The sequence below is a fragment of the Nymphalis io genome, chromosome 1 (assembly GCF_905147045.1).
Source record: "Nymphalis io chromosome 1, ilAglIoxx1.1, whole genome shotgun sequence".
NCBI classification, from domain to species: domain Eukaryota; kingdom Metazoa; phylum Arthropoda; class Insecta; order Lepidoptera; family Nymphalidae; genus Nymphalis; species Nymphalis io.
This window is the reverse complement of record NC_065888.1, coordinates 10,488,416-10,513,902: the sequence shown is the minus strand read 5'-3', so window position 1 is coordinate 10,513,902 and position 25,487 is coordinate 10,488,416. Positions and strand designations below refer to the sequence as shown.

Genomic DNA, 25,487 nt, shown 5'->3' with positions numbered 1-25,487 from the left:
AGCATCTCATATGGCACAATTAAAATTGCTTCGGCTGTTCCTTCAAATGTTTAAGAATTTTTGGGATAGAGCGTATGTCGGCGGGGCACACCCTCTACACCATAATGTTCCTAAAGTCATTGTTGCATTGTACAAACAAAAACTTGTCGAATTCTTCATTCCGGATATTGGAGACGATGAAAAGAAGACTAAGAAATAATAAATGTTATATATTTGATTATATTATATATATGTACATATATTTAAGATACATGATAAATTAAATTAAATCGATCAACGATTTACACGTTATAACGAGTATTTGTTTTTAAAGTAGTATTTATACTAGTTCTACTGGAAACTATCCTGTGTTAGAGGCCGGTTAGTCAGGATGTCTAACGATCCTACAATATTTTTTGTTCTTTTATAGACGAACATCATTTTTATTTAATGTATATTTACTAGAAGGCTCGGTTATGATATTTCATACTGAATATTTTCATTGCATGATTTTATTTATTAATCTAGTATTTATACTAGTTCTACGGGAAACTATCCTGTGTTAAAGGCCCCGGTTAGTCAGGATGTCTAACGATCCTACAATATTTTTTGTTCTTTCATAGACAAAAACATCATTTTTATTTAATGTATATTTACTAGAAGGCTCGGTTGTGATATTTCATACTGAATATTTTCATTGCATGATTTTATTTATTAATTATTTAATTTTTATATTTTACACATATTTATAAATTCAGTGTCTATTATGAGTATTTTCAATAGTATTTACACCTACAAATATTTATTCTTCTATTTTCAATGATTATTAGTTCGATAGTAAATTAGTATAAAAATTACATCAACTATGCCAATTATTGCCAAAATAAATGAATTTGCAACTCGATTTGCCTATTATTGTAGAGTATTTACATGTACAGTACAATTGTGCAAGATGTGAACGATGAATACAAAGTTGGAGTCATATCTAGTTTCTTTCTGTCCGCGATTGTAAGTGGGTGATCTCGAACAGGTATAAAAGAATCGTCTGCGGATTAAAACGAGTACAGACATATCGGTACTCTAAAGTCTAGAACCTCCGAGATGAAGGTACGACATCCAATAATGCTTTAAAAATATTAAAATATATAAAAAAAATATTATAATAAAATTATTTAATTTTAAATTCAAATTTGTTACTTTGGTTTACGAATTCGTTTAAATGTGTGGTATTTTATGCAGGTGATTGTGCTCTTAATCTGTGCGGTAGCCAGTACCTCGGCTGGAAATGCAGTAGCGTGGCCGGGTGCGATACCCCTCACTTCAACAGCAGTGAAGACTATAATACCACCGCAAATACAAGGCTTTGGATATTCTACTAGCCAGTACATAAATGCAGTAAGTCAAACTTAGCTGAGCTATGTTATAGGTTTTTATTTTTTATATTTTTGATTTTTAGTGTCATATGCAATTACTTTATTTCCAGATTCCATCAGCACCAATCGGTTATCAACCACAATTGAGCTATCAAATTTCTCTGCCAAGCTATCATCACTATACACCTGTCGTAAGCGCTCCATACTATCCTAACGGTTTTCTATATCCTTCGCTGGTTCCTGCTTCTCCTATTGCACCTGTTTCCTCGATTGCCCCTATTGGAGCTATCAATCCTGTTGCTCCTAGTTTTCCTATTCAACCTCCAGTACAAAACCCGGGACCAGCAATAGAGCAACCCGCTGGTGATGAAGATACAGCAGTGATTGAAGCAGCAGATTCATCATCTAAACAGCAACAACCTTCTCAACCACAATTACCATCTGACTTTTCACAAACATCCTTAGACTCAAAAAATATGCCACAATATCCTCAGATACCTGAAGCTTCTCAACAGTTTCCATTTTATCCACAAATCCCACAATTTATTCAACCAGGATTTAATTTTCCTCCCCAACAATCAGGACTGCAACAGAATCCTTCGTTTTCTCAAGACTCCTCGTCTTCGAGTTTTCCCGCTACTGATAACACAGATAAGGGTCTAGTTGACGAAGACTCAGTAGCAGTGGATTCTGCGTAATTTAAAATATAATAGTATAGTTCAATTTCCTGTTTTTTAACATTCATGCTTGTTACTTAGCATGTAAACTATCAATATTAAAATATGTATTTCATAAATACCTGTTTAATTACATTCTTCCTCCCAATTTCGATCATGTATTATATTAATTATTTATAATATTCAATTGCATATATTTTAAGTATAATGAATGATACGTCAATATGATAAACTATACATGATAGGTACATATAAGATATAACATGGTCTACTTTTGTAGCAAGATTCTAAAAGTCAAGGTAATTCTAATTAATGAATTGTGTGACAGTTGAATGAAGCTTAACACTTCTCTGTAGGCAGTTTGTCGTAACCAACAAATCACTTAATTCATACGCTTTGCACCTATAAGAAGGTTAGGTTTCACTAACCAAATTGAAAATGACGAAACAATAAAAAAAATTAATAAGCCTATTTAAAGCAGTATTTTAAGTCAATGTAAAATATTTGTTTTGGAACTTAGGTCTAGTGTAAAATATGATTTTATTTATATGTTTGTTTCAGAATTTTTTTTACTGAAATATATATTTTGTTGATAAGCTAGAATACATTGATAATTAGAAGCAGTTATCGTTATTTATAAATGAAAACACAAGTGAATAATAAGTGTTTATTTTTCGTTAAAAACCATTTACCAGAAGCCAGGCTTTCTCTCTCCGATCCACTTATTGAAATCTCTTTCAGTGGTATTCTTACCGTTCAGTCCAAGTGAAAAGTAAAATGAATAAGGAAACCACAAGGTATCAAAAGTAATTGTGAGATTGTATCCTCCAACCCCATCTATAACAGGCAGGGTCAATCGATTCGGAAGAAGCAAACGAGCACAAACAATAGTGCATTCTATTCCGGCTGATATCTGCAACACATACATTTATTCTTTACTGTGACTAGTATCCGCCTGCGACTTCTTCCAAGTGGGTGATGGGGTGGGATGGTGCAGGTGTTAGATTCCCTATGGCCTTCCCGTACCGTTAACAACGTGGATGAAAATTTTACGATGATCGATAGATAAGTTAAAACTTAAAAGCGTAACAAACAAACTCACTTTCGACATTTAAATATTAATGGTATACACCGATTCTTTTTCGCCCTACTCCTTTCTTTGTCACACTTGAAATGGAATTCTTTACCAGCTCATGTATTCCCCTCCTCTTACAACCCGGGTTCCTTCAAACGAGGCGTGAAGAGGCATCTTGCGGGCCGACAAGACGGCGGCGGCTAGTGCAGAATATTCTTCCCGACTGTACTGGCTGTTGTCGCGTTTGGACTCGATACTATCACTTACCAGGTTGAGTAGAGTCATTTACCTTCCCGGCAAATATAAAAAATACAGTATTTTAGTTACCTTTATTATTATGTTCATTTTCCCCGGAGGATCAGCGTTAACTTCAAATTTCTCTGAATAGAAAAATGCTGTTCTACTCTGTTTTTTTAAACTCTTAAAGCAATAGTCTCCAGACACAAAAGTACGGGCTCGCCATCCAGACTTTTGCTTCCGTCTTGCTCTCAAATACTGATTATGTATACCTATACCTTGACATTAAATAAAGTATGTTGTAATTTATTTATTATATTATATATTTATATTGAAACAAATAATAGAACGCTTGCTCTAATAGACCTTGTCGTATTTAGCGTACATATACATACAGATGAATAAGCTTGGAGACGATTTTGTTTGTACTGGTGTAATACATACAGTGACTAAAACCGAAATAACCATTTTGCATTCGGTACCACATGCCTGTATCGTTTTTGTATTATTATTTTCCTACAAATGATTACATAATGAAATATATGGGTAAAGTGAAAATTAACTTCGCAAAAGAAAAAAGAATAATGCAAGAAACGTTTGTTTATATATTTATTCTATTGAAGTGTAATAGAAAGTTCAGGTTAGATTCACAATAAAACTTAGAGGCAATTAGTGATATTGCAGCATTATTTGGAGTACAAGTTTACTTTTTAAAATAAAAAAATCCGTTAACAAAGAATTACCAATAAACCCATTGAGTCGGAGAAAATGATCACAACTAAACACTAAGATAAGTTTTTTACTATTTACCAATTAAAATAAACAAAATTTATTTATCAGCTATTTGCATAAGGTACGCACTAATGAAAACAATTATAAATAGGTTATGTAGGTTAAGTCTAAGTAATGTCCAGCAAACTCTTGATAGGCACAGAGAGAAATAGAAGAACAAATATTTTAAAAACTTACTTAAACTTAACTTTAATGTTTTTTATAAGTCATGCGTAAATAAATCAAACGTTCATTTATTTTATTTATTTATTCACCCGGTTGTTCTGCTAACATAAAATAATTGCCATGCAACGCAGTTGTACGAGGTCCTTTCTTAACAGCATTACGAGCAGACAAAATAATAGATTTGACATGTGAATATCTTTTATTTAATTACTTACTTGTGCCTCCTTCCATCAACATAAAGTTTTCTGGATATGGTTTTGGTAGAACATGTGCAGAGATATAATTCATGATCCATGACACGTATGGATATACATCGATGTAAAGAGGTGGTTCTCGATTCAGTCTTTTGCGCATAGATTTACGAGCACATGGAGCGCTACCAGCGGCTACGCCTATGAGCTGGAAAGTTCCTTCAAGAGCATGACTGACTATGGGGGCACCAGGACGAATACCACAACCAGAACTGCATAGCACGTGCGTAACACCTTCGCTTCCTAATTGCTATTAAAGGATAAGGTATTAGAAAACAATAAAAAAACTAAAATTATGATATTACATTCAATCGGTAAAATTCAACGGAAAATGCACAAATATTTTTATAATTAAAAATAAAACGTACAGAACGCATCCGATGTCTCCGGCAGTCTTTATGTGTGTACAATTTTAGTGACTTTTTGGCCATTTTCTCGGAGTCAAAGTCTTTTGGTACAGCTTAAGATTCAAATACAATAATTGTTTTCATTAAAATGGTAATATTTATTGAAGCTAATAAAATTATTATTTTTATACTTACAACTTAGGTAATCAACCAAAAAAACAACCTTATTTTTCCGTTTTTTTTCACGTTCAGTAAGATTTGGCAAGCAAATTGGAACCATATAATCTGTAATCAGTACAAATACAAACACCACAATAATGTCAATAACGCTTGTATAAATAATGAATGTGAAGTTTAACATAATTATTCAACATCGTAAATAATTGTATTGGACATATCAAGCACCAATCAAGGTATTAGGCCGGTCCAATTTTGCTCTTTAATTGTATCAGGAAAATACTACATATCTTACAAGATTTAACGGGGCGAAGAAATTTCACCAAGGCCAGACTATTCCCTACACCAAACCTGAAAATGAATGACCTCAATATGAAAACTTCTTATTTTTTTTTAAATGTTAAGCTATTCGTATTGACTAAAGTTATGAGTACAGTTATTTCTTGTAGTCAATAATTATTATTTATTATGAAAAAAATTAATTTAAAAAATTTACAAAAAAAATAATGATTTTTTTGTGTATTTTTTTACCGTGAATATTCAGGATGTGGTTTGATCTCAATAAGAGGCATTTCAAAATATGCACGAGGACACTTGACACCCATTTTGGCCTGTGAGCGAGTCAAGCCACAGTCCATCTCGTCTCTTTCATAGTCGCCAAATATAACATTACCTCTGTAAAATTTTAAAATTTATAAAGCTTTAAAGTAAAATTCTATGTAGTAAGCGATTTGTAATATTTATTATTTAATAAATACGCAATACAATTACGATTTGTATTACAATTTATAGCTTTTTGGCAAACGCAGCATATCTGTAGCAGTTCCGACGGCAAACTGCTTGTGAATGAGGATGACACGAGGCGCTTTGCTATGATGCGGTATTTCAGTTGTCACTAGAATAAATAAATATTTCTGATGATAATATAAGTAATAATTTATATTAAAACTTACGCAGTACAGTATAGAGTCACTTCGTGGTAAAGCTTTGCCCGCTAGCTCATTTACACACTCATCATACATTCTGCCTCCAAATAGCAATACTTATACTAAGTTTTATTGTGTTTCGGTTTGAAGTGAGTTAGCCAATGGAATTTCAGACATGAAGAACATAAAATCTTAATTCCCAAGGTTGGTGGCGTATTGGGGTTTTAAGGATGGTTAATATTTATATTACAATGAAAGTCTATGGTGGTGATCACTTAACATCAGGTCTACCTAATAGTCCAGTCAGTAGGGATAATTGCCTTGCAAAAGGTGGCTTAGTTACAATTTTGAAATATGTTATTTAGGTTTGTACTCCGATGGCATATACGCATTGCAATAACGAAAACGGCATCGACTGTTTAGCAGAGGGACATTGCTGTCTTAATAATACAATTATAGTCCAGTCATAAACTAATATACCATCCATAGACATATTCGTATTCATTACAAGTACTGCTCATAATATTCTGGACTCAGATTGTGAAAGTGAGAATAACTCCTACGACACAAAATATATGGGATAAAGAAAACGAATGTTTTTTTCATTACATACTCCTTTATATGAATTAAAAATATATTATTCATTTAAATTTTTATTATTGTAATTTTATTTTTTTACTACATAAAAATCTGTAAATAGGTATTATTTTCACTTCTTAAACACATAAATATTACAAATTTTCGTTTAAAACCATACATATACCACCAATAAGGTTGTATTCAACTTTGAGCATTGTTTTTTTTAAAGGATTATTTCTGAGCAAATAAATAATAAAAATGACACAATAAGTATCTACTTCATATACTCTTACCGTGTAGATATTGCACAAAGCCGAGCCAAGTGAATGTGTGTTCTTTCAAGATTCCATCCGGGGGCTTCAAATTGAAGTCGTCATGACAAGTAGCAAAGTCTCTCAACATACACGTTGCTATCCGTAAGAGAACTGATAACAAAATTACATTATTTTACATTTATAAAAACTACTAAATACAATCGAATTTAAATATACGAACTCATTAAACTGATTATTTTCAAAGTGAACATATTGTGTTTAATACTAACGTATCTTGATTTTCGCTTAGACTAAGATCAAGTTATTTGTAAACATTGTTTGTTTGCCTAACATTGTTTTAAGCAATGTGGCACAGTGTATGGAACGAAAACATTACAAAAATTCTACGAAACAAAAAAAGTACGAGAAATTAAAACAATATTACGAATTTATTTTCATAAATAAAACCATACAAAAAGTTAAAAACAATACTTTATTAATCCATGAACTAAGATTATAGTTTAATAGTTATTCATTATTTATTACATCGTGTTCAAATATAATATTTCAATAGTACATAACATAAATTATTTACCTTAAATTATTTTAAACCAATGTACAATTGTGGTTTTTAATTACTTAATTATAAGCGTTTTGCTTGCTTAATTGTGCATATAATATATTTATTCAATGGTGTCACTAGTATGTTATGTTCTATAATTCAACTTATATATATAACTATAACATATCTAAATTTGTTCTTATTATCTAAGTATAAACTTAGTGGTAGGGCTTTATGCAAACAGAAATACATAGTATAGTTTTGTTCCGGCTTAAACGCGTTATACCTACAGGCACAAGGAACATAATATTATTGTTTCCTAGGTTATAATAATTAATATAATAATTAAATAAAATTACAATTCTGTATACTATTGTAAACAATAAAATTATGATTATACAACTATAATTTGTCTGTATGTTCGAGCATCACGCAAAAAGAAATGGATCGATTGTGATGACAATTTTGTTACCAGGCACATAGGTTGGGTTTAAAAATTTGTATATATTTTATTCCGCTATTATCGGATGGATGGAAGTACCTGATGGATGCGGAATAAAGATTCCATGAATCTGAAGTTAAAGCAACAGCAGGTGATATATCTATTGTACATTTTATGAAATACCTACTTAACTAAATTTAAATAAATAGCAATATAAATAATACTAAACATATTATGTTCTCTAATAATATAACACTTAATAGAAGATAAATAAATTATTTGATATAATTATAATTTTGCAAAGCAAAAAGAATGAATTATTATAATCTAGACATCTAATCGTACATTTTATAAATTGTTTTTTAACAATAATAAGATAAATGAATTGCATGATTGCATATAAAATATAGATGATGCAAATATATATTTACAATTGTTTGTTTGTTTTAAATACAGCTATGTATATACAATAAAAAAGTACGAATTCTTATTTAAAATTATATAACATAATTTTTAATCTCCACTACTTATACTTGTGATACTTTCTCTTGATGAATGAGATCGAAACTGTGGTTTCATTAGTGTCACCCATAAATTTCGTGTTTGAGCATCACATAATACGAAGTACACAAATAGGACAAAACCTTGCATTGTTGAGGTTAGACAGAAAAGGTAAGACCATATTACATTGTGTGAAAATGAAATAATACCAAAAAACCAGGTGAGGCCTAATAAAAAGAATAAAAATATTGACAATCGTAATTGCGCGCCAATAAGATCCATATCTGCTGTTCTAATTTTACCGTCAGGACCTTTAGAAATGGCATAAATAACCAAAATAAATAATGTAACATTTATCAATAAGACAATACAGATTGGCACGATTACACTAACGATTAAATAAAATCCGCTAGGATAGCATATAGAAAACTTGTAATCTCTAGCCGTTACTAATTTGGGTATATAATTTTCTTTATCCAATACTAATACAATGACTACAGGTATAAGAGGAATACCCCATCCAATTAGTGTGAATTTAATCATGAATCGTGATGGACGATATACACCCAAAACTCTCACATATCTAATAAATTGTAAGACTGCAGTTATTAACATCCACATAAAACTCGCTAAGACAGAATAATGCAATAAAGCTCCTAAAAATATGCAGAGAACTTTTGATCGATCGGAAATTTTTGATATTTCATTATACTCGTCAAATATAGTGTTGTCTAAATTAAATACAATCATAAATAAAAGGGGCAACGCAATAGACGCTGAAAGGTGCAATAGAACTTTCGTACCAGCTTTTTTTCGCCAAGTATGAAATACTGTTGCCGTGATCCAGATTCCCATTATACCTAGTAATGACAGGAAACTACCTACCAGAGAAATGATATTGAGTGGTTTGTCATGGATTTTTATATCGTCAGTGTTATTAGTCCCTTTGCCTCGTCTGATATCCAGTAATTGTCCAAAATGTGTTAAATGATAACATTCACAAAACGATAATTCATTTTTCCATTTTCGTAAATAGCAGCCTCTGTTAGACCAATATCCTGGAACATTACTGGCTGCATTATTTTGGAAATCCCAATATCCACAAAGTCTTTTTTGAACGGATGGCCTTAAACCTTTATATATTAAAGGCATTGGTTTTTCTAAATTTGATACAAAACCTGGTATTGAAACTCCTATTATGCGACTGTTTACCCTAAATTTATTAACATTTATTTCCTGAAATATTGCATCATTGTGAAAAACACTTATTATTATATGTACATCTTCATTATTAAATTCTGTTTCATTATTACTTTCATTTTTATTTATTTTTAAAGTGTTGAGAACTTTGTCCGGTAGCCAAGTGGCAATTTCTAGATTTTCAAATGATAAAATGTCTTCTATGCTCGTGTTTTTAAATAATGGTTTGATTTCCATTTCCGTAAATTTACTATTTTCTGAGTTTTTAAGAACTGCTAAACCACTTATATTATTTATCCACGGATAAGAAATTTGTAAGACATATTGTGGCTGAATTGCAAGTTGATAGTAATTATCTAAATCATTTTGATTTCTAGATATTATACTGTTGGTCACAAATGCACTTCTCTGAGTCAACATTTCAATAATGTTATTAACAGAATCTAAAATAACGTTAGTCGAATTAAGCGTTTGCGCTAATCGCAAGTAATTATTATCGAGATCCATGAGTCTATCCATAACCCATGCTATATTTTCAATATTTCCCATATCTACAGAAGTTTGGTTTTCTTGCGCAATGTGTAGAATGTGTTGTAAGGACATTGATAAATAATAAATATCTGCTGGAATAATAATATTAACATCTTCTAAAACAAAACCAAGGCCGTCAATAAGGAAACGCGAAGTGTCATTTTCAGGTACTTGTCCTTTAACAAATTTGTATAAAAATGTGGTCGTATCAGATGGTTGGTAATTTTTATTGCAAACTCCTTCCACATCATCCCAGTAGCTTCCCAAAAGATATGAACCAGCGCAAAGCCTTTTTACTGGCAATCCATTTTCTTGTAAGCAAAACTGTTTTGGGGCGGCTATATGTCCAATCGCTGTTAATTCCCAATTCAGTTTCCGAGAATTATCAATAGATGTCGTTGGTAAACAATACATAGAACTTGAAATATTTACTAAAATATAATTATATTTCGGCAATTCCGTCTCAGCAATCCGATTTAAAGTTTTGAATGTACTTTGAATATTTTGGGAGTTATCGTCGTATAAGTTGTTTATAGTTACATCCATATGTAATAATACCATCAAATAATTTGAATTGTATTCAAGATATTCCATTAATAGAACTTTATTAGCTCCAAAAATAAACGTTATGTTTGAGCATAAGTTATATTTAACTGTATCTAGCATATTTTGGATATCAACGGTTGAAACATAAACTTTTATAACGAGTGAAAATACGTGAACTTCGTCGCCTTGAGGATTAACAACGATTTTTTCAGTTTTAATCAAAGAGAAATCTTTTGTGTGCCCCTCACACCAGTACTGCGCCGCTCTATCTGTGATAAGATGAATTGCATAAACAATTTTGTCAATATCTACAATGTCACCCACCTTATTATATGGCGCGGACTGAATTTCAATAAAAGGTAATATATCATCGACATCGATAACTTTAACAAATCCTTTTGCATCCGAAAAACACTGAATACCACGATCATATTGATCATATTTCCAAAGACCAGAAGGAAAATATATTGTAAGGTACATTACTTTTTTTTCATCATTGTATTCAAATATCAGTTCTGTTTTTTCATAGATTACTTCTGTTTGGCATGCCATACAAGGGAGGGACATTAGTGAACTAGCATTAATTAAACTTAAAGTGCCAATGTTATTTATAGCAACATAATTTTGAGGATATAATATTGTTGTACTATTATCCCCTTGATTTAAATTGGCCGAAGCGAACCAACACCACACACTATTAGGTAAATTATTTATTTCGGCAATTTTCTTAAAAATAAACCTTGTTAAGTCGTTACTGTCTTGACTACCCATAGGTGTTTTACATATATTTTTTTGTAAGAAATCATCAAAAGTTAAATTTGTTGAAGATTGTTCTATTCCAAGGCATATTCCCTCATCGGGCATATACCTCACAGAATGATAATTTTCAGGACATTTTGCGGGATAATGAATATTATTTATATAAAAGCATAAATTGTGATAGATCTCTGTACATGTCTCTGTTACTAAAACTCCTTGCTCCGTATCAAGTAATAAGCAATTTTTCAATATAGATGTTTGAATTTTCAAAATATTATTACTATCGACAGAATGTCCCCATTTAGGTCCTGGTATATACCACTGAACTGGACCAAAAAATTTTGCTCGTTTAGCTGGTAACCAAAAATAACGTGAAATATTTTTAGCATTAAGAGAACTCAGTAACGAAGTTGCATCTTCATCACTCAAGTCTGTAATAACAGAAGCACCGCCACTTTTCAAACACGGATAATTCCATGACGATGATTGCTTGATTTGATAGCAGTAGTCATTATTGTTTTTTGATATTTTATCGAAACCTGGTGGACAAGATGACAGATTGTAATATTTTACAACCTGTAAGCATGGATTAAGCGTTGTTGCAGGAGGTTCCCATTTCGAATCTACACAGTCTCTTGTTATTAAGCGATCATTATCATAGCAAAGAGGATCCGATATTACGTTATTTGCTGGCACACTTTTTTCCCATTTGACACTTATTCCAGTATCCGTTATCTCTTCAGGACAGATCTGCGAAAATATGTTGAATAATATTTGAATTGAGAATATAATATTTTGTAGATTCACCGGATATGAGATTCGTAGAAAAAAGTTAGATGATGTAAGTAAAATGTTTATTATACATATATACAAACACTTTGATTAAGATTTTTTTTAAATAACACTCATAAAAGTAGCTATAGGTATGTATTGTTTACCTGTAATCCAAAATGAAACATTAAGCATAAATTAAAACTAAAGATTACACCAAACATTTCGCGGGATTACATTTAATGTTTATGGAATAAAGTCCTAATACTTATTGATTCCAAAATAATAAAACCACAGTACTCAAACTAGCAAAAAACAATCTGCGTTTTATTGCTAGGCTTTCAGTCATATACTGAATATTTATGTACATAATATACATGGCGTTTTATTAAGACATACGAGTAAAGCTAAATTCGGAAGTTAAATTTTCATTCAAAAAAATAATAATTTATAGTGTTATTTTGTTTTAAGTTTAAGTTTCTAATTTTGTCAAAGACAGACAACGATTTTTTATATTACTTGCGGGAATGTCTCGGCGGTATATAAGTAAAGCGGTTTGTTGACAAATAAGAGTTTCTTCATATTATATAACCAAAGATATCACCGAAGTTTTACTATATTGTCTCATTTATTAATAATACACAGGTTTCTGCGCAAACACAGATGCACACTCTAACCCCTAACTGTCATAATCCGACACGGCAATCCTATATAGATAAGCTAAAGATCAATCGAGGCATGTTGTTGATCGGTTGTTGATCCTGTTGGTGACTTTACAAGACATGGATGTGTAACGCTGCCAAATTCACAAGTATGTATTAATAATAATAAAATCTAATAAGTATTATTGACCCCACGCGGGATGAACATCAATGAATTTAGTATCTATAGCATTATAACACCACCCAATAGACATTAAACCAACGAGACAGTTTCAAAAAAACATAACAAGTAACTTTGCTTTGAATTATGCCATAAAAATAACTAAAGTAAAATTAACTTTAAATCATTCTGTATAAACCGTGACAACTGTAATCAGTTTATTAACATTAGTATCACCATCCCACACAGGAAAACACTTTCGATACGATATCTCTAAAGCCATATTCATTGATTCAACGCCATCCCAATAAAGTACGTTTATACTTATGTGGGTAAACAAAAAGGATTTAACCTTATCTCTGTATGAGAATGACCAGAGCTTTTAGTTGTAGTTAATATAAATATGTAATATCACCCAAAGGATATTACAATTGTGAAAGGATGTATCATTGTGTACAACATTGTGTACATAGGTTAATTTTACGCATTTAATATTATTAACAATACCAAATTGTCATATTACTATATAATATTAATATAGATTTTAATATATTGGTTTTTAGATATTTATGTTTAATATGAAATAATTTAAAGACTTATTTCCAATTTTATTCAACGTCAGATTTTGGTTAATTTACATACAAAATATTTTGTATAACAGTAATACACTTTGTTGTTTCGTGACCATCTATAACAATTGGATAATGTGACGTAAGTAAAACTTAAAATTTAAGGAACTTTATTTTTACACAAAGTAAGTACATTGCATAAGTGTGATTAGTAGATTAATAATATGTAGTATTTTTATTGTGTAAATCTTAACATTATATAAATGAGCATACAATGTAACTTATATACAATACTTCTTAACATAATAGACAAGAATTAGATCCGAGATTACATTTGATTGCGATTAAATTACAATTTTTTTATAAATTTAAATTTTATTCGGTATCGGCTTTCTGACCACCCTGTGGTAAAGGCGGTGGTGGAACATTAGGTATAGAAGGATCTTTGTTGGAATAGTTGAGAACATTAAGATCACTTGGTTCGGGCGGAGGAGTTGATGAAGATTTGTCACCAGTTGAAGATGAAACCACAGGAGATTCAGCCTTGAATGCGGGAAGAGGAAGTGACTGTCCTACAAAATTTGTCAATGGTTGATACAAAGGCCAGTTGGCATAAGTATGGAATCCAAAAGGATCGTAAGGATCATAAAATCTTAAACCAGGGTATGCATATGGAAAAGTAGGTAGTTGGGTAAACTGATACGCTGGGTTAATACGTCCAAGAGGAAGAACTTGTGACGGCAACCCGAACTCGTTAAGGGGTATTGGTGATTCGGTTTTTGGGCCTAAGGGTGGCGCCTGTGTCGCTTTATCGTCTTCTGGGACAGGACTGCTCGTTTCAGGTGCCTGAGTAGGTTGCTCTGACGCATCTGCGACTACTGGAGCTTCAGGAGTAGATGTCGGTGTTTGTTCAGGTTTAATATTGGTATCTTTAGGGAGTAATGCGGGAACTGGAAGTAAACCCTGCAAAATGAAATGTTAAGAAAGCTTAAGATTTAAAGTGATAGTGCAAAAAATATTTAAGTAAACCGGCAGAAGAAGCTTAAAAATAATAATAATCAATTTTAAATTTACATTATGTTATTATTATCATATTTAATTTGTCATTTTTCATATTAAAATTGTTTCGAGTAAAAGAAGTGCCAATAAAATCCATGGCATGGTTTATATTAATTTTAGTGACGCGTGCAAGCAAATATGCTACCAAGAGAAAGTGATCTCTGCCTATAAATATCGGTACTGAAGTAAGAAGTGCAAATACAAGTACTTTAGTCATCAGTGCGCCACCAATTATTATTTGATGTTATGTTTCTTATACATTAACTATACTGACTCATTTCTTTGGAGGAATAAGAGCTGATGAGTGGTCCATGGTTCCAACGAACTCGCACCACCACCAGGTTTGACATACAGACCACTTTACCAAATATGAATGTACAATAGTCGATATGTAATTTAAGTTATTTAAGTAAATTGTGAGAACAGACAGAATCGCATTTAAATCTATTTTTTGATACTTACGTTTGCTAAAGGCAAGTCCCCATAGACGACCGTTTGGAGAGGAAACGGGAAAGTGTTGTGTAAAACGGGCTGGTACAAAGGGAAGGCCTTGCTAGGTTCCAAGTTTTGGTTTGAGGTGATAAGGGCATTATACACCTTCGGAATCCTTCCTGGAGTCGGCTCGGCAAACGCTACGACAAGGATAACGCATAAAACCTGGAAAATTAAAAGTAATACGCTCAGTGACTGTTTAAATACATAACAACTATCGACGCATTATTTTCTGCTTATACAATTAGCTTATTATTTTAATAATTTTACGAAGCGAGCAACTTGCTTACCGTATATTACAAGAACGATATAATTTATGAGCAAATGTATGATATGGGTTTTTGTTTTAAAAAAATCCATTCCAAGTCAGTTCTTTTAATCGTCTGTTTCCTTTCGTTAGTTAATGAAACCAGTTTAAGTATAATGTCAATTGTAATGGGTTCAATTAGCGTTTGCCTTGAACATTGCAATATAATAAGCATATATTAGGTGAAGTATTTATTACTTACTTATTATATTATTGTAATATTACTATACAACTACTACTACTAACTTACAATTTTGTTATTAAACTAGGTTATGTAATGTTTTATCGTCATCGATTGAATAAACGTGAAGGCATAAGTCAGTAGTAACAGCCTGTGAATGTACCACTGCTGGGCTAAGGCCTCCTCTCCCTTTTTGAGGAGAAGGAGAAAGAAATTTCACCACGCTGCTCCAATGCGGGTTGGTGGCAATACACATGTGGCAGAATTTCAGTATAATTAGACACATGCAGGTTTCTTCACGATTTTTCCCTTCAACGTAGAGCACGAGGTGAATTATAATCACAAATTAAACACATGAAAATTCAGTGGTGTTTGCCCGGGTTTGAACCCACGATGGTCGGTTAAAATTCACGCGTTCTTACCACTGGGCCATCTCGGCTTTTGGCAAAGGCATAACTTGAATGTATATTCATTCGGCAGAAAAGGCCAAATAAGCAGTAATTACTTTAATTACAATAAAATCTATATTTTTCATTTAATGAAATTTAATTGTTATATACTCAATATTCAAAGTGTTCGTAAGATGTTTGTAAGATGTGTTTATAAGATGAAAATAAACAAATCTACCTTTACGCTACTTTGGCAATACACATAAGTATGTGATCTCGTATAGAATATGCTTTTTCTATTAATGGTTTTTGAATATGCAAGATGAAATAAAAAAAAATAAGCGTTAACCAGAAATCTTGTGTTTAAATCACTTAAGCTTATAACATATATATACTCTACGAATATGTATATAAGGCAAATTTAAATTATCAAGAAATTAATATGAGCTGGTTTTATATAAATGCCTTAACAGAAAGGTTATATGGGAGAAGTTGCTGGTAAGTTACAAGCTCGCCCGTTTCGTGATACTCGTTTATAAGCATATAATTTTGTATTTTTTTTAGCTTATATTTAATCTATGTAACAGTATTCTATATTTACATTAAAGGGTACAAATAAAAAAAAATGATTAAAATTGATTAATCCTTAACGGAATGGTTGGTAACAAAATGTGTTTCTAGGATCAATAAGTTGTTTTATATAAAAGTATAAAAACTTTACCTTAAGTTTTTTTTTCTAATTACGGCGGTTCTTTTCGATTTGTCACGCAGTCAAGTTCCAACTATTTTATTTGAGCGTAAAATCGTAACTAATCGAAGAACGAATAATATGTATACATACTGTGGGATAACATTTCAAACTTTATTAAAATAGAGATATGAGATAATTTATTTCGTTTAGGAATCACTCCCTAACTGATTTTTAAAAATGGCACCATTTTATTGGTTCCAAAATAAGTTATAATTTGTTTTACGTATTTATATATGTGTATATATTATTAGCGTATATATTAAACATATTACATTAATATAAAAAATAAGAAATATATTTTGATTATTTATATTAAAAATCATATAAAATTCAAGTCGTCGCAATAAACCGTTGCTTAATAAAATAATTAGGTTTATGGTTATGTGGTTCATTGCATAGAACATTTTTTTGTTTTAATAATAATAAAGAAGGGTGTATTTATCTTTCACATTGTCATAGTTTCTACCCATTTTACATACGCTGTATTATTATTAGTATTATTTAAAATTCGGCATATTGGCTAATAAATATGAAAATTAACGTTGTACTCTATAATGACAATAATACCTTTATAACATGTTATAGCTGTGAAATTTGAGTAAATATTCATTAAGTACTAAAGTTCTTAATAAAATGTATGATAATAGATACCTTCCGATAATTGTTTCATATGTAGTGACAAAACCACATACGCTAGCCTTAGTTCAAATAACATAGGTATATGTTATTTGAACTAAGGCTAGCGTACCAATTTTAAGTGAAGGGAAAAGAAAATGAGTGCATGGCCATTACATACACTATGAGTTGAATATATCATATATTATTTCGCAATTGCTCCGAAATTTTCTTACATATATACTAAGATACATATGAATATTTTATACCAAAATTAACAAGAGGTTTTTCCGGATCGATACATCAATCAATAGATATCCGTAACAGCCTGTGAATGTCCCACTGCTGGGCTAAAGGTCTCCTCTCCTCTTTTTGAGGAGAAGGTTTGGAGTTTATTCCACCACGCTGCTCCAATGCGGGTTGGTAGAATTCACATGTGGCAGAATTTCAGTGAAATTAGACACATGCAGGTTTCCTCACGATGTTTTCCTTCACCGTAAAGCACGAGATGAATTGTAATCACAAATTAAGCACATGAAAATTCAGTGGTGCTTGCCCGGGTTTGAACTCACGATCATCGGTTAAGATTCACGCGTTCTTACCACAGGGCCATCTCGGCTATCAATTGATATGGGACTTTCATATTATTATAGTTTATATAAGACGAACATAGGCCATATAGTTATGTTATATTGCGTATTTAGTTTATTATGTATGATAGTGTCAGTAGTTTGTTGTGTCCCGAAATTGTCACGACATCGATTATAGATAAAAACGATATCTTAAAAATAGTATACGTATAGATATATATCTTTTATAGATAAGTTACAGTAACCATTATTATATTGAATGAAGAAAATTAAATATAACTTTTATTTAGTTTATTTCTCATATCCTTATCAAAATAAATAACATATTTACTTTAATCGTTTCCTGTAAATAAAACTATAAATTTTCTATGCCATTCGGAATAGTCATTTAAGAGAGATATTTGAATATTTGCATTAAAAAAATACATTCAATGTGTAGATAGACTTTGTTAAATATTGTACTGATGTACAATACAGACAAATAGTTTAGGTCGTTTAGGTCTATTGAAAATTTTCAATTATTGTTGACGTTGACTGGTTAGTTACAAAGCGAGTGGAATGAATTTGAAGGGACTTGGTTCACTAATTTTAAATTCAATCTTCAGCTCGCTTGCACAGAACTATCAGTACTCCGTAGTTGTCAAACTTTGTTACTAGTTGAAGTAAGAAAATTAATTTTTCAAGTGTCCTTGCTATTAAGAAACAGACTTTATATAGCCGACTCCTGACACTTGAATTGTATTTATACTGAGATAATCAAAAATAAAAGATATTTTAAATAAACAAATGGAATATATTGTAATATGAAAATGATTCTAACTGATCGATGTAATAGTGACATGTATGTAGTGTAAAGTGATAAATCTTTTTCAAGTAAAATACAAGGATAAGATATATTCATTATTGTTTTCTTCTGCTGGTGAAATACTGTTATCGATACAGATGACTGCTTGGAGTTACATTAATGAAAGTTAGCTGTAAATGATTATGTCCGACTTATTACGGCAAATCTCAAGATAGATAAACCAACCGCGAAGGACATATTATAGTGCTCAAGTGTGTGCGTTAATGCAGGTGCACTCTACGTTCCCTCACTCTCATGATCCGATAGCATGGCAATCCGAAACAACCGGAAAGAATTCATGCATAGGACTAACTTTTCGATGGGAGTGGAGACATTTCCAACTTCCAGACTCCGGGCTGCTACTAAAATTCTTCGGCAGAAAAACTTTTTATTGGCCCAACCTGGGGTTTGAACCCAGGGCCTCGGGATATGTGGCCTTATATCTACCCAACAGACTAACGAGCCAGTTTACAAATAGAATAGTATCAGATTGCAATCTTTATTCTATACCGTAACCGTAACCGTACCAGCCTGTGAATGTCCCACTGCTGGGCTAAAGGCCTCCTCTCCTCTTTTTGAGGAGAAGGTTTGGAGCTTATTCCACCACGCTGCTCCAATGCGGGTTGGTAGAATTCACATGTAGCAGAACTTCAGTGAAATTAGACACATGCAGGTTTCCTCACGATGTTTTCCTTCACCGTAAAGCACGAGATGAATTATAATCACAAATTAAGCACATGAAAATTCAGTGGTGCTTGCTCGGGTTTGAACCCACGATCATCGGTTAAGATTCACGCGTTCTTACCACAGGGCCATCTCGGCATCTCGGCTATATTCTATACAGTGAAGTAATTATTTTAATAAGCGATCTGTGTTCGTATTTAAAAGCGGTACATATCTTTATAATAAACATTTATGACAAACAATTACATTTGCAACAGTAAACGATTTGAATAATAACATTTTCGATGTTAAATACGAGTGGCCGTCTGAGCAGCTTTAGGTCATTGCCGAATTCTAACGCAACAGTTTGCTCATCTCGTAAATATAAAATGTACGTATATGGGTATTAAAAATAAACACCATACGACAATCCTTCGCTTCCAATTGCAGGTAATAAAAGTTATATATAAAGAACACCAGTATAACTACTATTTCGAAATATGGTCATAGAATGGCACATGTGCTTGATAATATCTCATAATACCGAATATTTTCTATAGACCTTTGAAGTTTTTAATTTAAGAATTGGGAACGAAGTTTTTACTATAAGAATGCCGATCCGATTACTTGGTAAAGGTGGCAAGTCCTTATTTTTCCTGTTAATTGCAATATTAAAACTGAGTCATCGTTTAGAATGTTGTTCCTTAATTGCATTTAATGGTTATATTTTTATCCGTACCGTTTTATAAAGCTCTTACGAAAATATAAAATAGCATTTAATTATTATCATTATCATTTATTCCATATATGTCGATTTAGACAACTTTTCAGTGTTCTTTTATTTTTACAATTTATTATTAAGTTATAGTGGCTGTGTAAAATATTGACTCTTAGAAGAATGTAAATACAAACATGAACCTTTGTGTCTTTAAGTTCATGGCCAGAGTCAGAGGCAACGTAAAAACTTAAGAAGATACTTATATTTACTGGAGATTATCGTGAAATTGACGGACTGTACGAGTAAGCCGCGTCCGGTTTCGATCCGGAAATCGTCGCGTGCGCACAATGCCACCACATTTGTCTAGTGTCGTGGCCGTACGGACACGCCTACAACAAGGTCTAAGAAATGGAACGCGAGCAGTCATTGAGGTCAAATTAAGATATAAATCATACACTCTATAATAAAAAACTTTGAAGGTGATTTTATTTATTTCAACGTACAAAATACTCAGTTCAAACAAAGCATTCGCGAATAAATTTATTTTTGCTGAGCCGTAATGATTCAGCTAACATGGACAGCTACTTTTATGTATATAAGTATGTTACTACTTAGTGCTTAAGCAACCACCGTCACAAGTGTCAAATAATTGCTCTTGAAAGCAGTTTTATTTGTTTAATAAAATGCATTATAAAACTCTTAAAATTAAATAAGAGGACGGAACGTATAAAACAATAAAACATTTCTAGAAAAGTACACGCAAAATGTAGATGTCGTAATGTTTACGAGACTTGTGCATCATTGTGCATTCTGAATAGAGACACGAGGTTCGATGACCCAGCTGTGGCCTCTGTATAAATGATGAAAGTACTCTATATATGTACAGATTGACTTGAACACTAAGGGCTTGTCATTGCCCTTTACTGTGCGTCTGTTATAGCCTTAAGTATTAATTATACATATAATATTTATTTGTGCATTCTTTAAAGTTACATTTAGAAGTGTATATATATATATATATATATATATATATATAGTAAAAATGTATATATGTATGTGAATGACCTAAGTTACACATAACTGAACTCCAACAATACTAGAGATTCAAATAATATTATTATGCAATGTTTGTGAGCACACAATTGATGATGTTTCGCAAAACTGTGGTATTTGCGAACATAAAGCTGTGCCGACTTAAATACATGTTTAATACCTATAATATATCGTATACATTTAGTTATATATACGCTATTAGTTACATTTTAATAAAATTAATTATACGCATACATTAGTACACTAGCCAGATGTGTTTGCAATTCTTCTCTTATAGTTGTCTGTAATATATCTTTAAACTACGCTTTGATCTTACCACAGTTTTATAAGTTTAAGCTTTAGGACTTTCTTTTGTAAACTTTAAAATATAATATCTTTAAACGGCTACAATGCTACGGTTTATAATTAAATGTACAATGTAAATTGATATTTATTTACATTTTATGTAATACAAGATATATCAAGATTTTATCATTAGAATTTGTTGCTTTAATTTTTTTATATACTTGTTATTATTAATTACACTTGTACAAAGTCAAGTCCGGTCTAAAATTCGATATATAATTTGAATTTTTAAAATTTTTTCTTTTATAATTATTCATGAACATGAAATTTACACTTATTATATCGATAAAAATTAAAAATAGAAGGATGTAATTTGTATGTATACAATATATGGAACTATCAAGGTGATCTCATAGGGGATTGTAAAACCCTCGTGTTTGTACATTTGTTTTTTTTTTGACGAGTCCCATACATTATACATGAGTGTTTTTTTAACTACAAGAATTATATATAATATACTTATTTTATTATAAGCATTGCGTGCGGTTAGAATGCTCAATTTATTTGACTTTGCAAGACCTATTTTTATAATAAACACTAAATAATTTACGACAAATTTGGCATTTTCACGTATTAGTTATAGATTGTGGGAACTATTACAATCTTATAAATATTATGTGAGTGTCAAAGTGTGTGCTTAAATGTTTATTATTTAATTTTGCACAAATGGCTGGAATGAATCTTATAACAACAGAAATCGATACCATTGTTGTACCTATATATATCTTATTTAACTCCACCTGTATGTATGTTTGGTCCAAACAATTCAATTAAATTTTAAGTCTACAGATCAATTAAATTGAAATTTCAAAAACACTTTTGGTCCTAGAGGCAATGCAATCTAGTACTCATACTAAATTGTATTGCTTCGTACATATATTAAGCATGTTTGTACATAGTTTTATTAATTAATAAAGCAAAGGGAACAAGCAAAATATATTATTTTAATGAATGTATATAAAAATAAATAGTTACATTTTAACATATATTCATTTAATACATATTGTAAAAAAAATATAAGCTTGATAGTTTTTCCTTTGTGTCACATATGTATATAAAAATGTATGTAACGTGAATATATTATGTGATTCAGACGTATCAATTCCATCTTTATCTTATAGGCTAGTTATTATTCTAAGACCAGTCTCTAGCATTCTATTGCAAACTACATTTAGACTTTATAGGAATAATAGGAGTATTCGTAAAGTACTTATACTTTTTACTTTTTTTTTACTTATGAATTTTGGGTTAAATTAAATTTCATAATATTTTGTTAGATAATTAAAATTGAATCGTTTCTAGTTCAAATCAAGTAAAACAATGTTATGAGATATTGGATAACATGTTTATGTTGTATGTTTATAAGAGGAAAAAATAAAAAACATATCTAAGAAACTAAGATGAAGTTTTGATATTATGGAATATAGGAAGTACGCACAAAAAAGGACAAAGTGTAAACAAGATTTTTTTATGATACTTAAGTAGCTTAAAAGTCATAAATATGTGTCACAAAAATATAATATTTAACTTTCATATTAATAATTAATTAAACGTTAATATTTATTAATATAACGTTACGTTACGTTACTTTATATTAATAATGTCGTTTTAGTTAATCTTACACACATAGTATTTATTGCTTTAAGAATATGTCTCCTTATGTAACTGAAGAGTTACATCATATTTAACGTGTTTCTAATACACTCAATCATGAGATGACTTACTTTATTTATCAATAAAATGTTTAAGAAGTGTTAAATGAACGTACATTTACTGAACGAATATTTAGTAGGACAAATTGATTGTATAAGACTTTCAAGTACAATAGCTGTGAGAGAGGTCATTAAAGATATAAAGAACGAAGCAATTAGTATGATAATGAATGAATCGGGTTATAACTCACAGGCAGACACTGTTGGGCCGCCATGTTGCGCGCGCTTCGGCGAGTGGTTGTGGAGTGGCAGCGTGGTGGTTGCGCGTGCGCACCGCGCTCGCCATCAATGAACTGACGGAGGCTGGAAGCGATTGTTCGAATGTATCCTTTGTATTCGAAGAATTGATTTCCGTCACAATTCCCGCAACTTTTATTTTTTGCAATTGGCTTAAGTTTTACAGTGTTGATGCAGTTTTGCACTAAAACTCTGGACAAATTATCTGTTTCCAATGGTTTGGTAGATTAAGACTATAAATCTCATTAGAAAAAAAATTGATATTGTACGGTAATGTAATTTAGAAATAGGTAATCTAAAAGTAAAACTAGTATTAGAAGAAAATGAATACGAACACATTTAAGTTTAGTAGTTATATGAATATATTATTTATTACTTACCATTTATAACTTTTGTTGATTGAGATTAATTATTATCATAAGCTATTAAATTGTCAAGATGAGAAAATTATCTGGCAAAGTATGTACGTATATCTGCATTAACAATAATAAATTACCTTCGCATATATATTTTATATATTGTTAATAAGTTCTAACATATAGCACGTATGAAGTTTCGTCTCTTCTTGTGATTTTATTTCTGTTCTTTTGTCCTTGTGGGCGAATGCAGCTTTGTTCTTTGTCCTACTTTAGTGATAAGCTTTTAGCTATAGCTCCTAATATAGACAGGTGGTCAAAATGTCAAGTCAAAAAAGTTTCACCTAATTCGAAAACATTAATTATTACGCTTATCTTAAAATGACGTTTATAATTCAAGGATTAAAGATGAACAAACGACGTAAGAAAGGACATACCTTTCTTACGTGTTTAGTTATTCGTTGACTTCTCTCTGTCGTCATTTAGTTGACATTTGAAAGAAACACACGCAGCACTGTTTAACTTATCACCCCCATATATCATTTATAGGCAAGCCGTTAGTGATGAGCTGTCGAATCCATAATCAAGTATATAACTTAAAATATAATATTTTAGAGATATCGTTTGTAACAAAATTTTAATGAAAGTATTAGCAAATAAGCATTAGAAAATAAGCATTTGACATTTTCTCGCCATTATAGTTAATTACTAGATAATACTAGATAATAGGTTCATTAATACGCAATAATAGTTATTGTTCGTTCCGTACACTTAACACATAACTTTGTGATTATTCATTTTTAATTGCAAATACAGATATGTATAAAATCATATATTCGCATAAATTAAAAAAAATAGTATCCTTAAAATGCATTACTTTTAATGTTTTTATTCATTTTTAATTAAAAAAATTGACCGTGAACATTATTATGAGTTAGTTTTGCATTACTTTTATGCTATTTCAAATATAAATATTAGACGTTGTATGTTTCATTTTTGCGTATTACAACAATTTATTTTCGACTGTATAATGTATTTTATCCGTTTCCGAGACAAAATAAACTTAGTATTATCATAAGCATAATTCATTTAATTTATTTGGACGCTCACTCACGATGGGTCTTTATGTGTGTGAAAAATCTACAATTAGAAAAATATGGCAGATATAATTTTGTTTTATCATAAGTCGTCAATGTATACATACAATACAATATATTGTATGTAATAAGGAGAGAATATTTATATTATTTCACTTTATGACTACTAATATTACATACTGAATTCTAAACTTTACTTGGTGGTAAGGCTTTGTACAAGCCAGTCTGGAAAGGTACCACCCACGTATCACCATATTCTATTGTCAAACAGCAATACTTAATATTCTTGTGTTCCGGCTTAAAGGATGTGTAAGCCAATTTAATTACGAAATTTATTTTCAGAAGTTAATGCATCATCAGCATTGACGGTATAAGGATTGATTAATGTTTCTCATAACGCCAATGTCTATTGGCGATAGTGTTCACCCACTTGACATCGGGTGGTTCTTTTTCCAGTCAACCAAACAGATTGAAATAAAAAAAATAAAAAAATAAAACTGAACTTGGTCTAAAAGTTTTTATGATAATAGACTAAATAGTAAG

At 31.1% G+C, this 25,487-nt stretch overlaps 4 protein-coding genes across 4 annotated transcripts; 1 reads left to right on the top strand and 3 right to left on the bottom strand.

Annotated features, from left to right (window-relative positions):
- Window positions 1-981: 981 nt before the first annotated feature.
- LOC126768531 (uncharacterized) lies at window positions 982-2,063 on the top strand. The gene is made up of 3 exons (XM_050486746.1): window positions 982-1,086; window positions 1,219-1,374; window positions 1,463-2,063. The coding sequence occupies exons 1-3, from the start codon at window positions 1,081-1,083 to the stop codon at window positions 2,048-2,050; spliced, it is 750 nt and encodes a 249-aa protein (XP_050342703.1). The 5' UTR covers window positions 982-1,080; the 3' UTR covers window positions 2,051-2,063.
- A 654-nt stretch (window positions 2,064-2,717) lies between these two features.
- LOC126781716 (uncharacterized) lies at window positions 2,718-7,186 on the bottom strand. Its single transcript, XM_050506708.1, has 10 exons — window positions 7,180-7,186; window positions 6,872-7,003; window positions 5,857-5,968; window positions 5,605-5,748; window positions 5,369-5,424; window positions 5,092-5,181; window positions 4,918-5,009; window positions 4,514-4,799; window positions 3,432-3,619; window positions 2,718-2,942 (listed from the first exon to the last, which is right to left on the bottom strand). The coding sequence occupies exons 1-10, from the start codon at window positions 7,184-7,186 to the stop codon at window positions 2,718-2,720; spliced, it is 1,332 nt and encodes a 443-aa protein (XP_050362665.1).
- A 1,157-nt stretch (window positions 7,187-8,343) lies between these two features.
- LOC126781706 (uncharacterized) lies at window positions 8,344-12,332 on the bottom strand. The gene is made up of 2 exons (XM_050506696.1): window positions 12,312-12,332; window positions 8,344-12,123 (listed from the first exon to the last, which is right to left on the bottom strand). The coding sequence occupies exons 1-2, from the start codon at window positions 12,330-12,332 to the stop codon at window positions 8,350-8,352; spliced, it is 3,795 nt and encodes a 1,264-aa protein (XP_050362653.1). The 3' UTR covers window positions 8,344-8,349.
- Window positions 12,333-13,906: 1,574 nt separating this feature from the next.
- On the bottom strand, window positions 13,907-24,010 carry LOC126768249 (uncharacterized). Its single transcript, XM_050486290.1, has 4 exons — window positions 23,988-24,010; window positions 23,446-23,557; window positions 15,057-15,251; window positions 13,907-14,498 (listed from the first exon to the last, which is right to left on the bottom strand). Exons 1-4 carry the CDS (start codon window positions 23,993-23,995, stop codon window positions 13,911-13,913), a joined length of 903 nt encoding a protein of 300 aa, XP_050342247.1. The 5' UTR covers window positions 23,996-24,010; the 3' UTR covers window positions 13,907-13,910.
- Window positions 24,011-25,487: the final 1,477 nt, after the last annotated feature.

What these genes read in the sequence shown, in the direction of transcription:
- LOC126768531 (XM_050486746.1), top strand. An exon ending in CTAGCCAGTACATAAATGCA is followed by an intron (nt 1,375 to 1,462) that starts GTAAGTCAAACT and finishes CTTTATTTCCAG; the next exon opens with ATTCCATCAGCACCAATCGG.
- LOC126781716 (XM_050506708.1), bottom strand. An exon ending in CTTTGTGCAATATCTACACG is followed by an intron (nt 5,969 to 6,871) that starts GTAAGAGTATAT and finishes TATTTATTCTAG; the next exon opens with TGACAACTGAAATACCGCAT. An exon ending in TTGCCAAAAAGCTATAAATT is followed by an intron (nt 5,749 to 5,856) that starts GTAATACAAATC and finishes AAAATTTTACAG; the next exon opens with AGGTAATGTTATATTTGGCG.
- LOC126781706 (XM_050506696.1), bottom strand. Translation starts at nt 12,332, where the DNA reads ATGTTTCATTTTGGATTACAG. An exon ending in TGTTTCATTTTGGATTACAG is followed by an intron (nt 12,124 to 12,311) that starts GTAAACAATACA and finishes ATATTTTCGCAG; the next exon opens with ATCTGTCCTGAAGAGATAAC.
- LOC126768249 (XM_050486290.1), bottom strand. An exon ending in CGGCCCAACAGTGTCTGCCT is followed by an intron (nt 15,252 to 23,445) that starts GTGAGTTATAAC and finishes TTAATTTTCCAG; the next exon opens with GTTTTATGCGTTATCCTTGT. An exon ending in GGGACTTGCCTTTAGCAAAC is followed by an intron (nt 14,499 to 15,056) that starts GTAAGTATCAAA and finishes TTCATTTTGCAG; the next exon opens with GGTTTACTTCCAGTTCCCGC.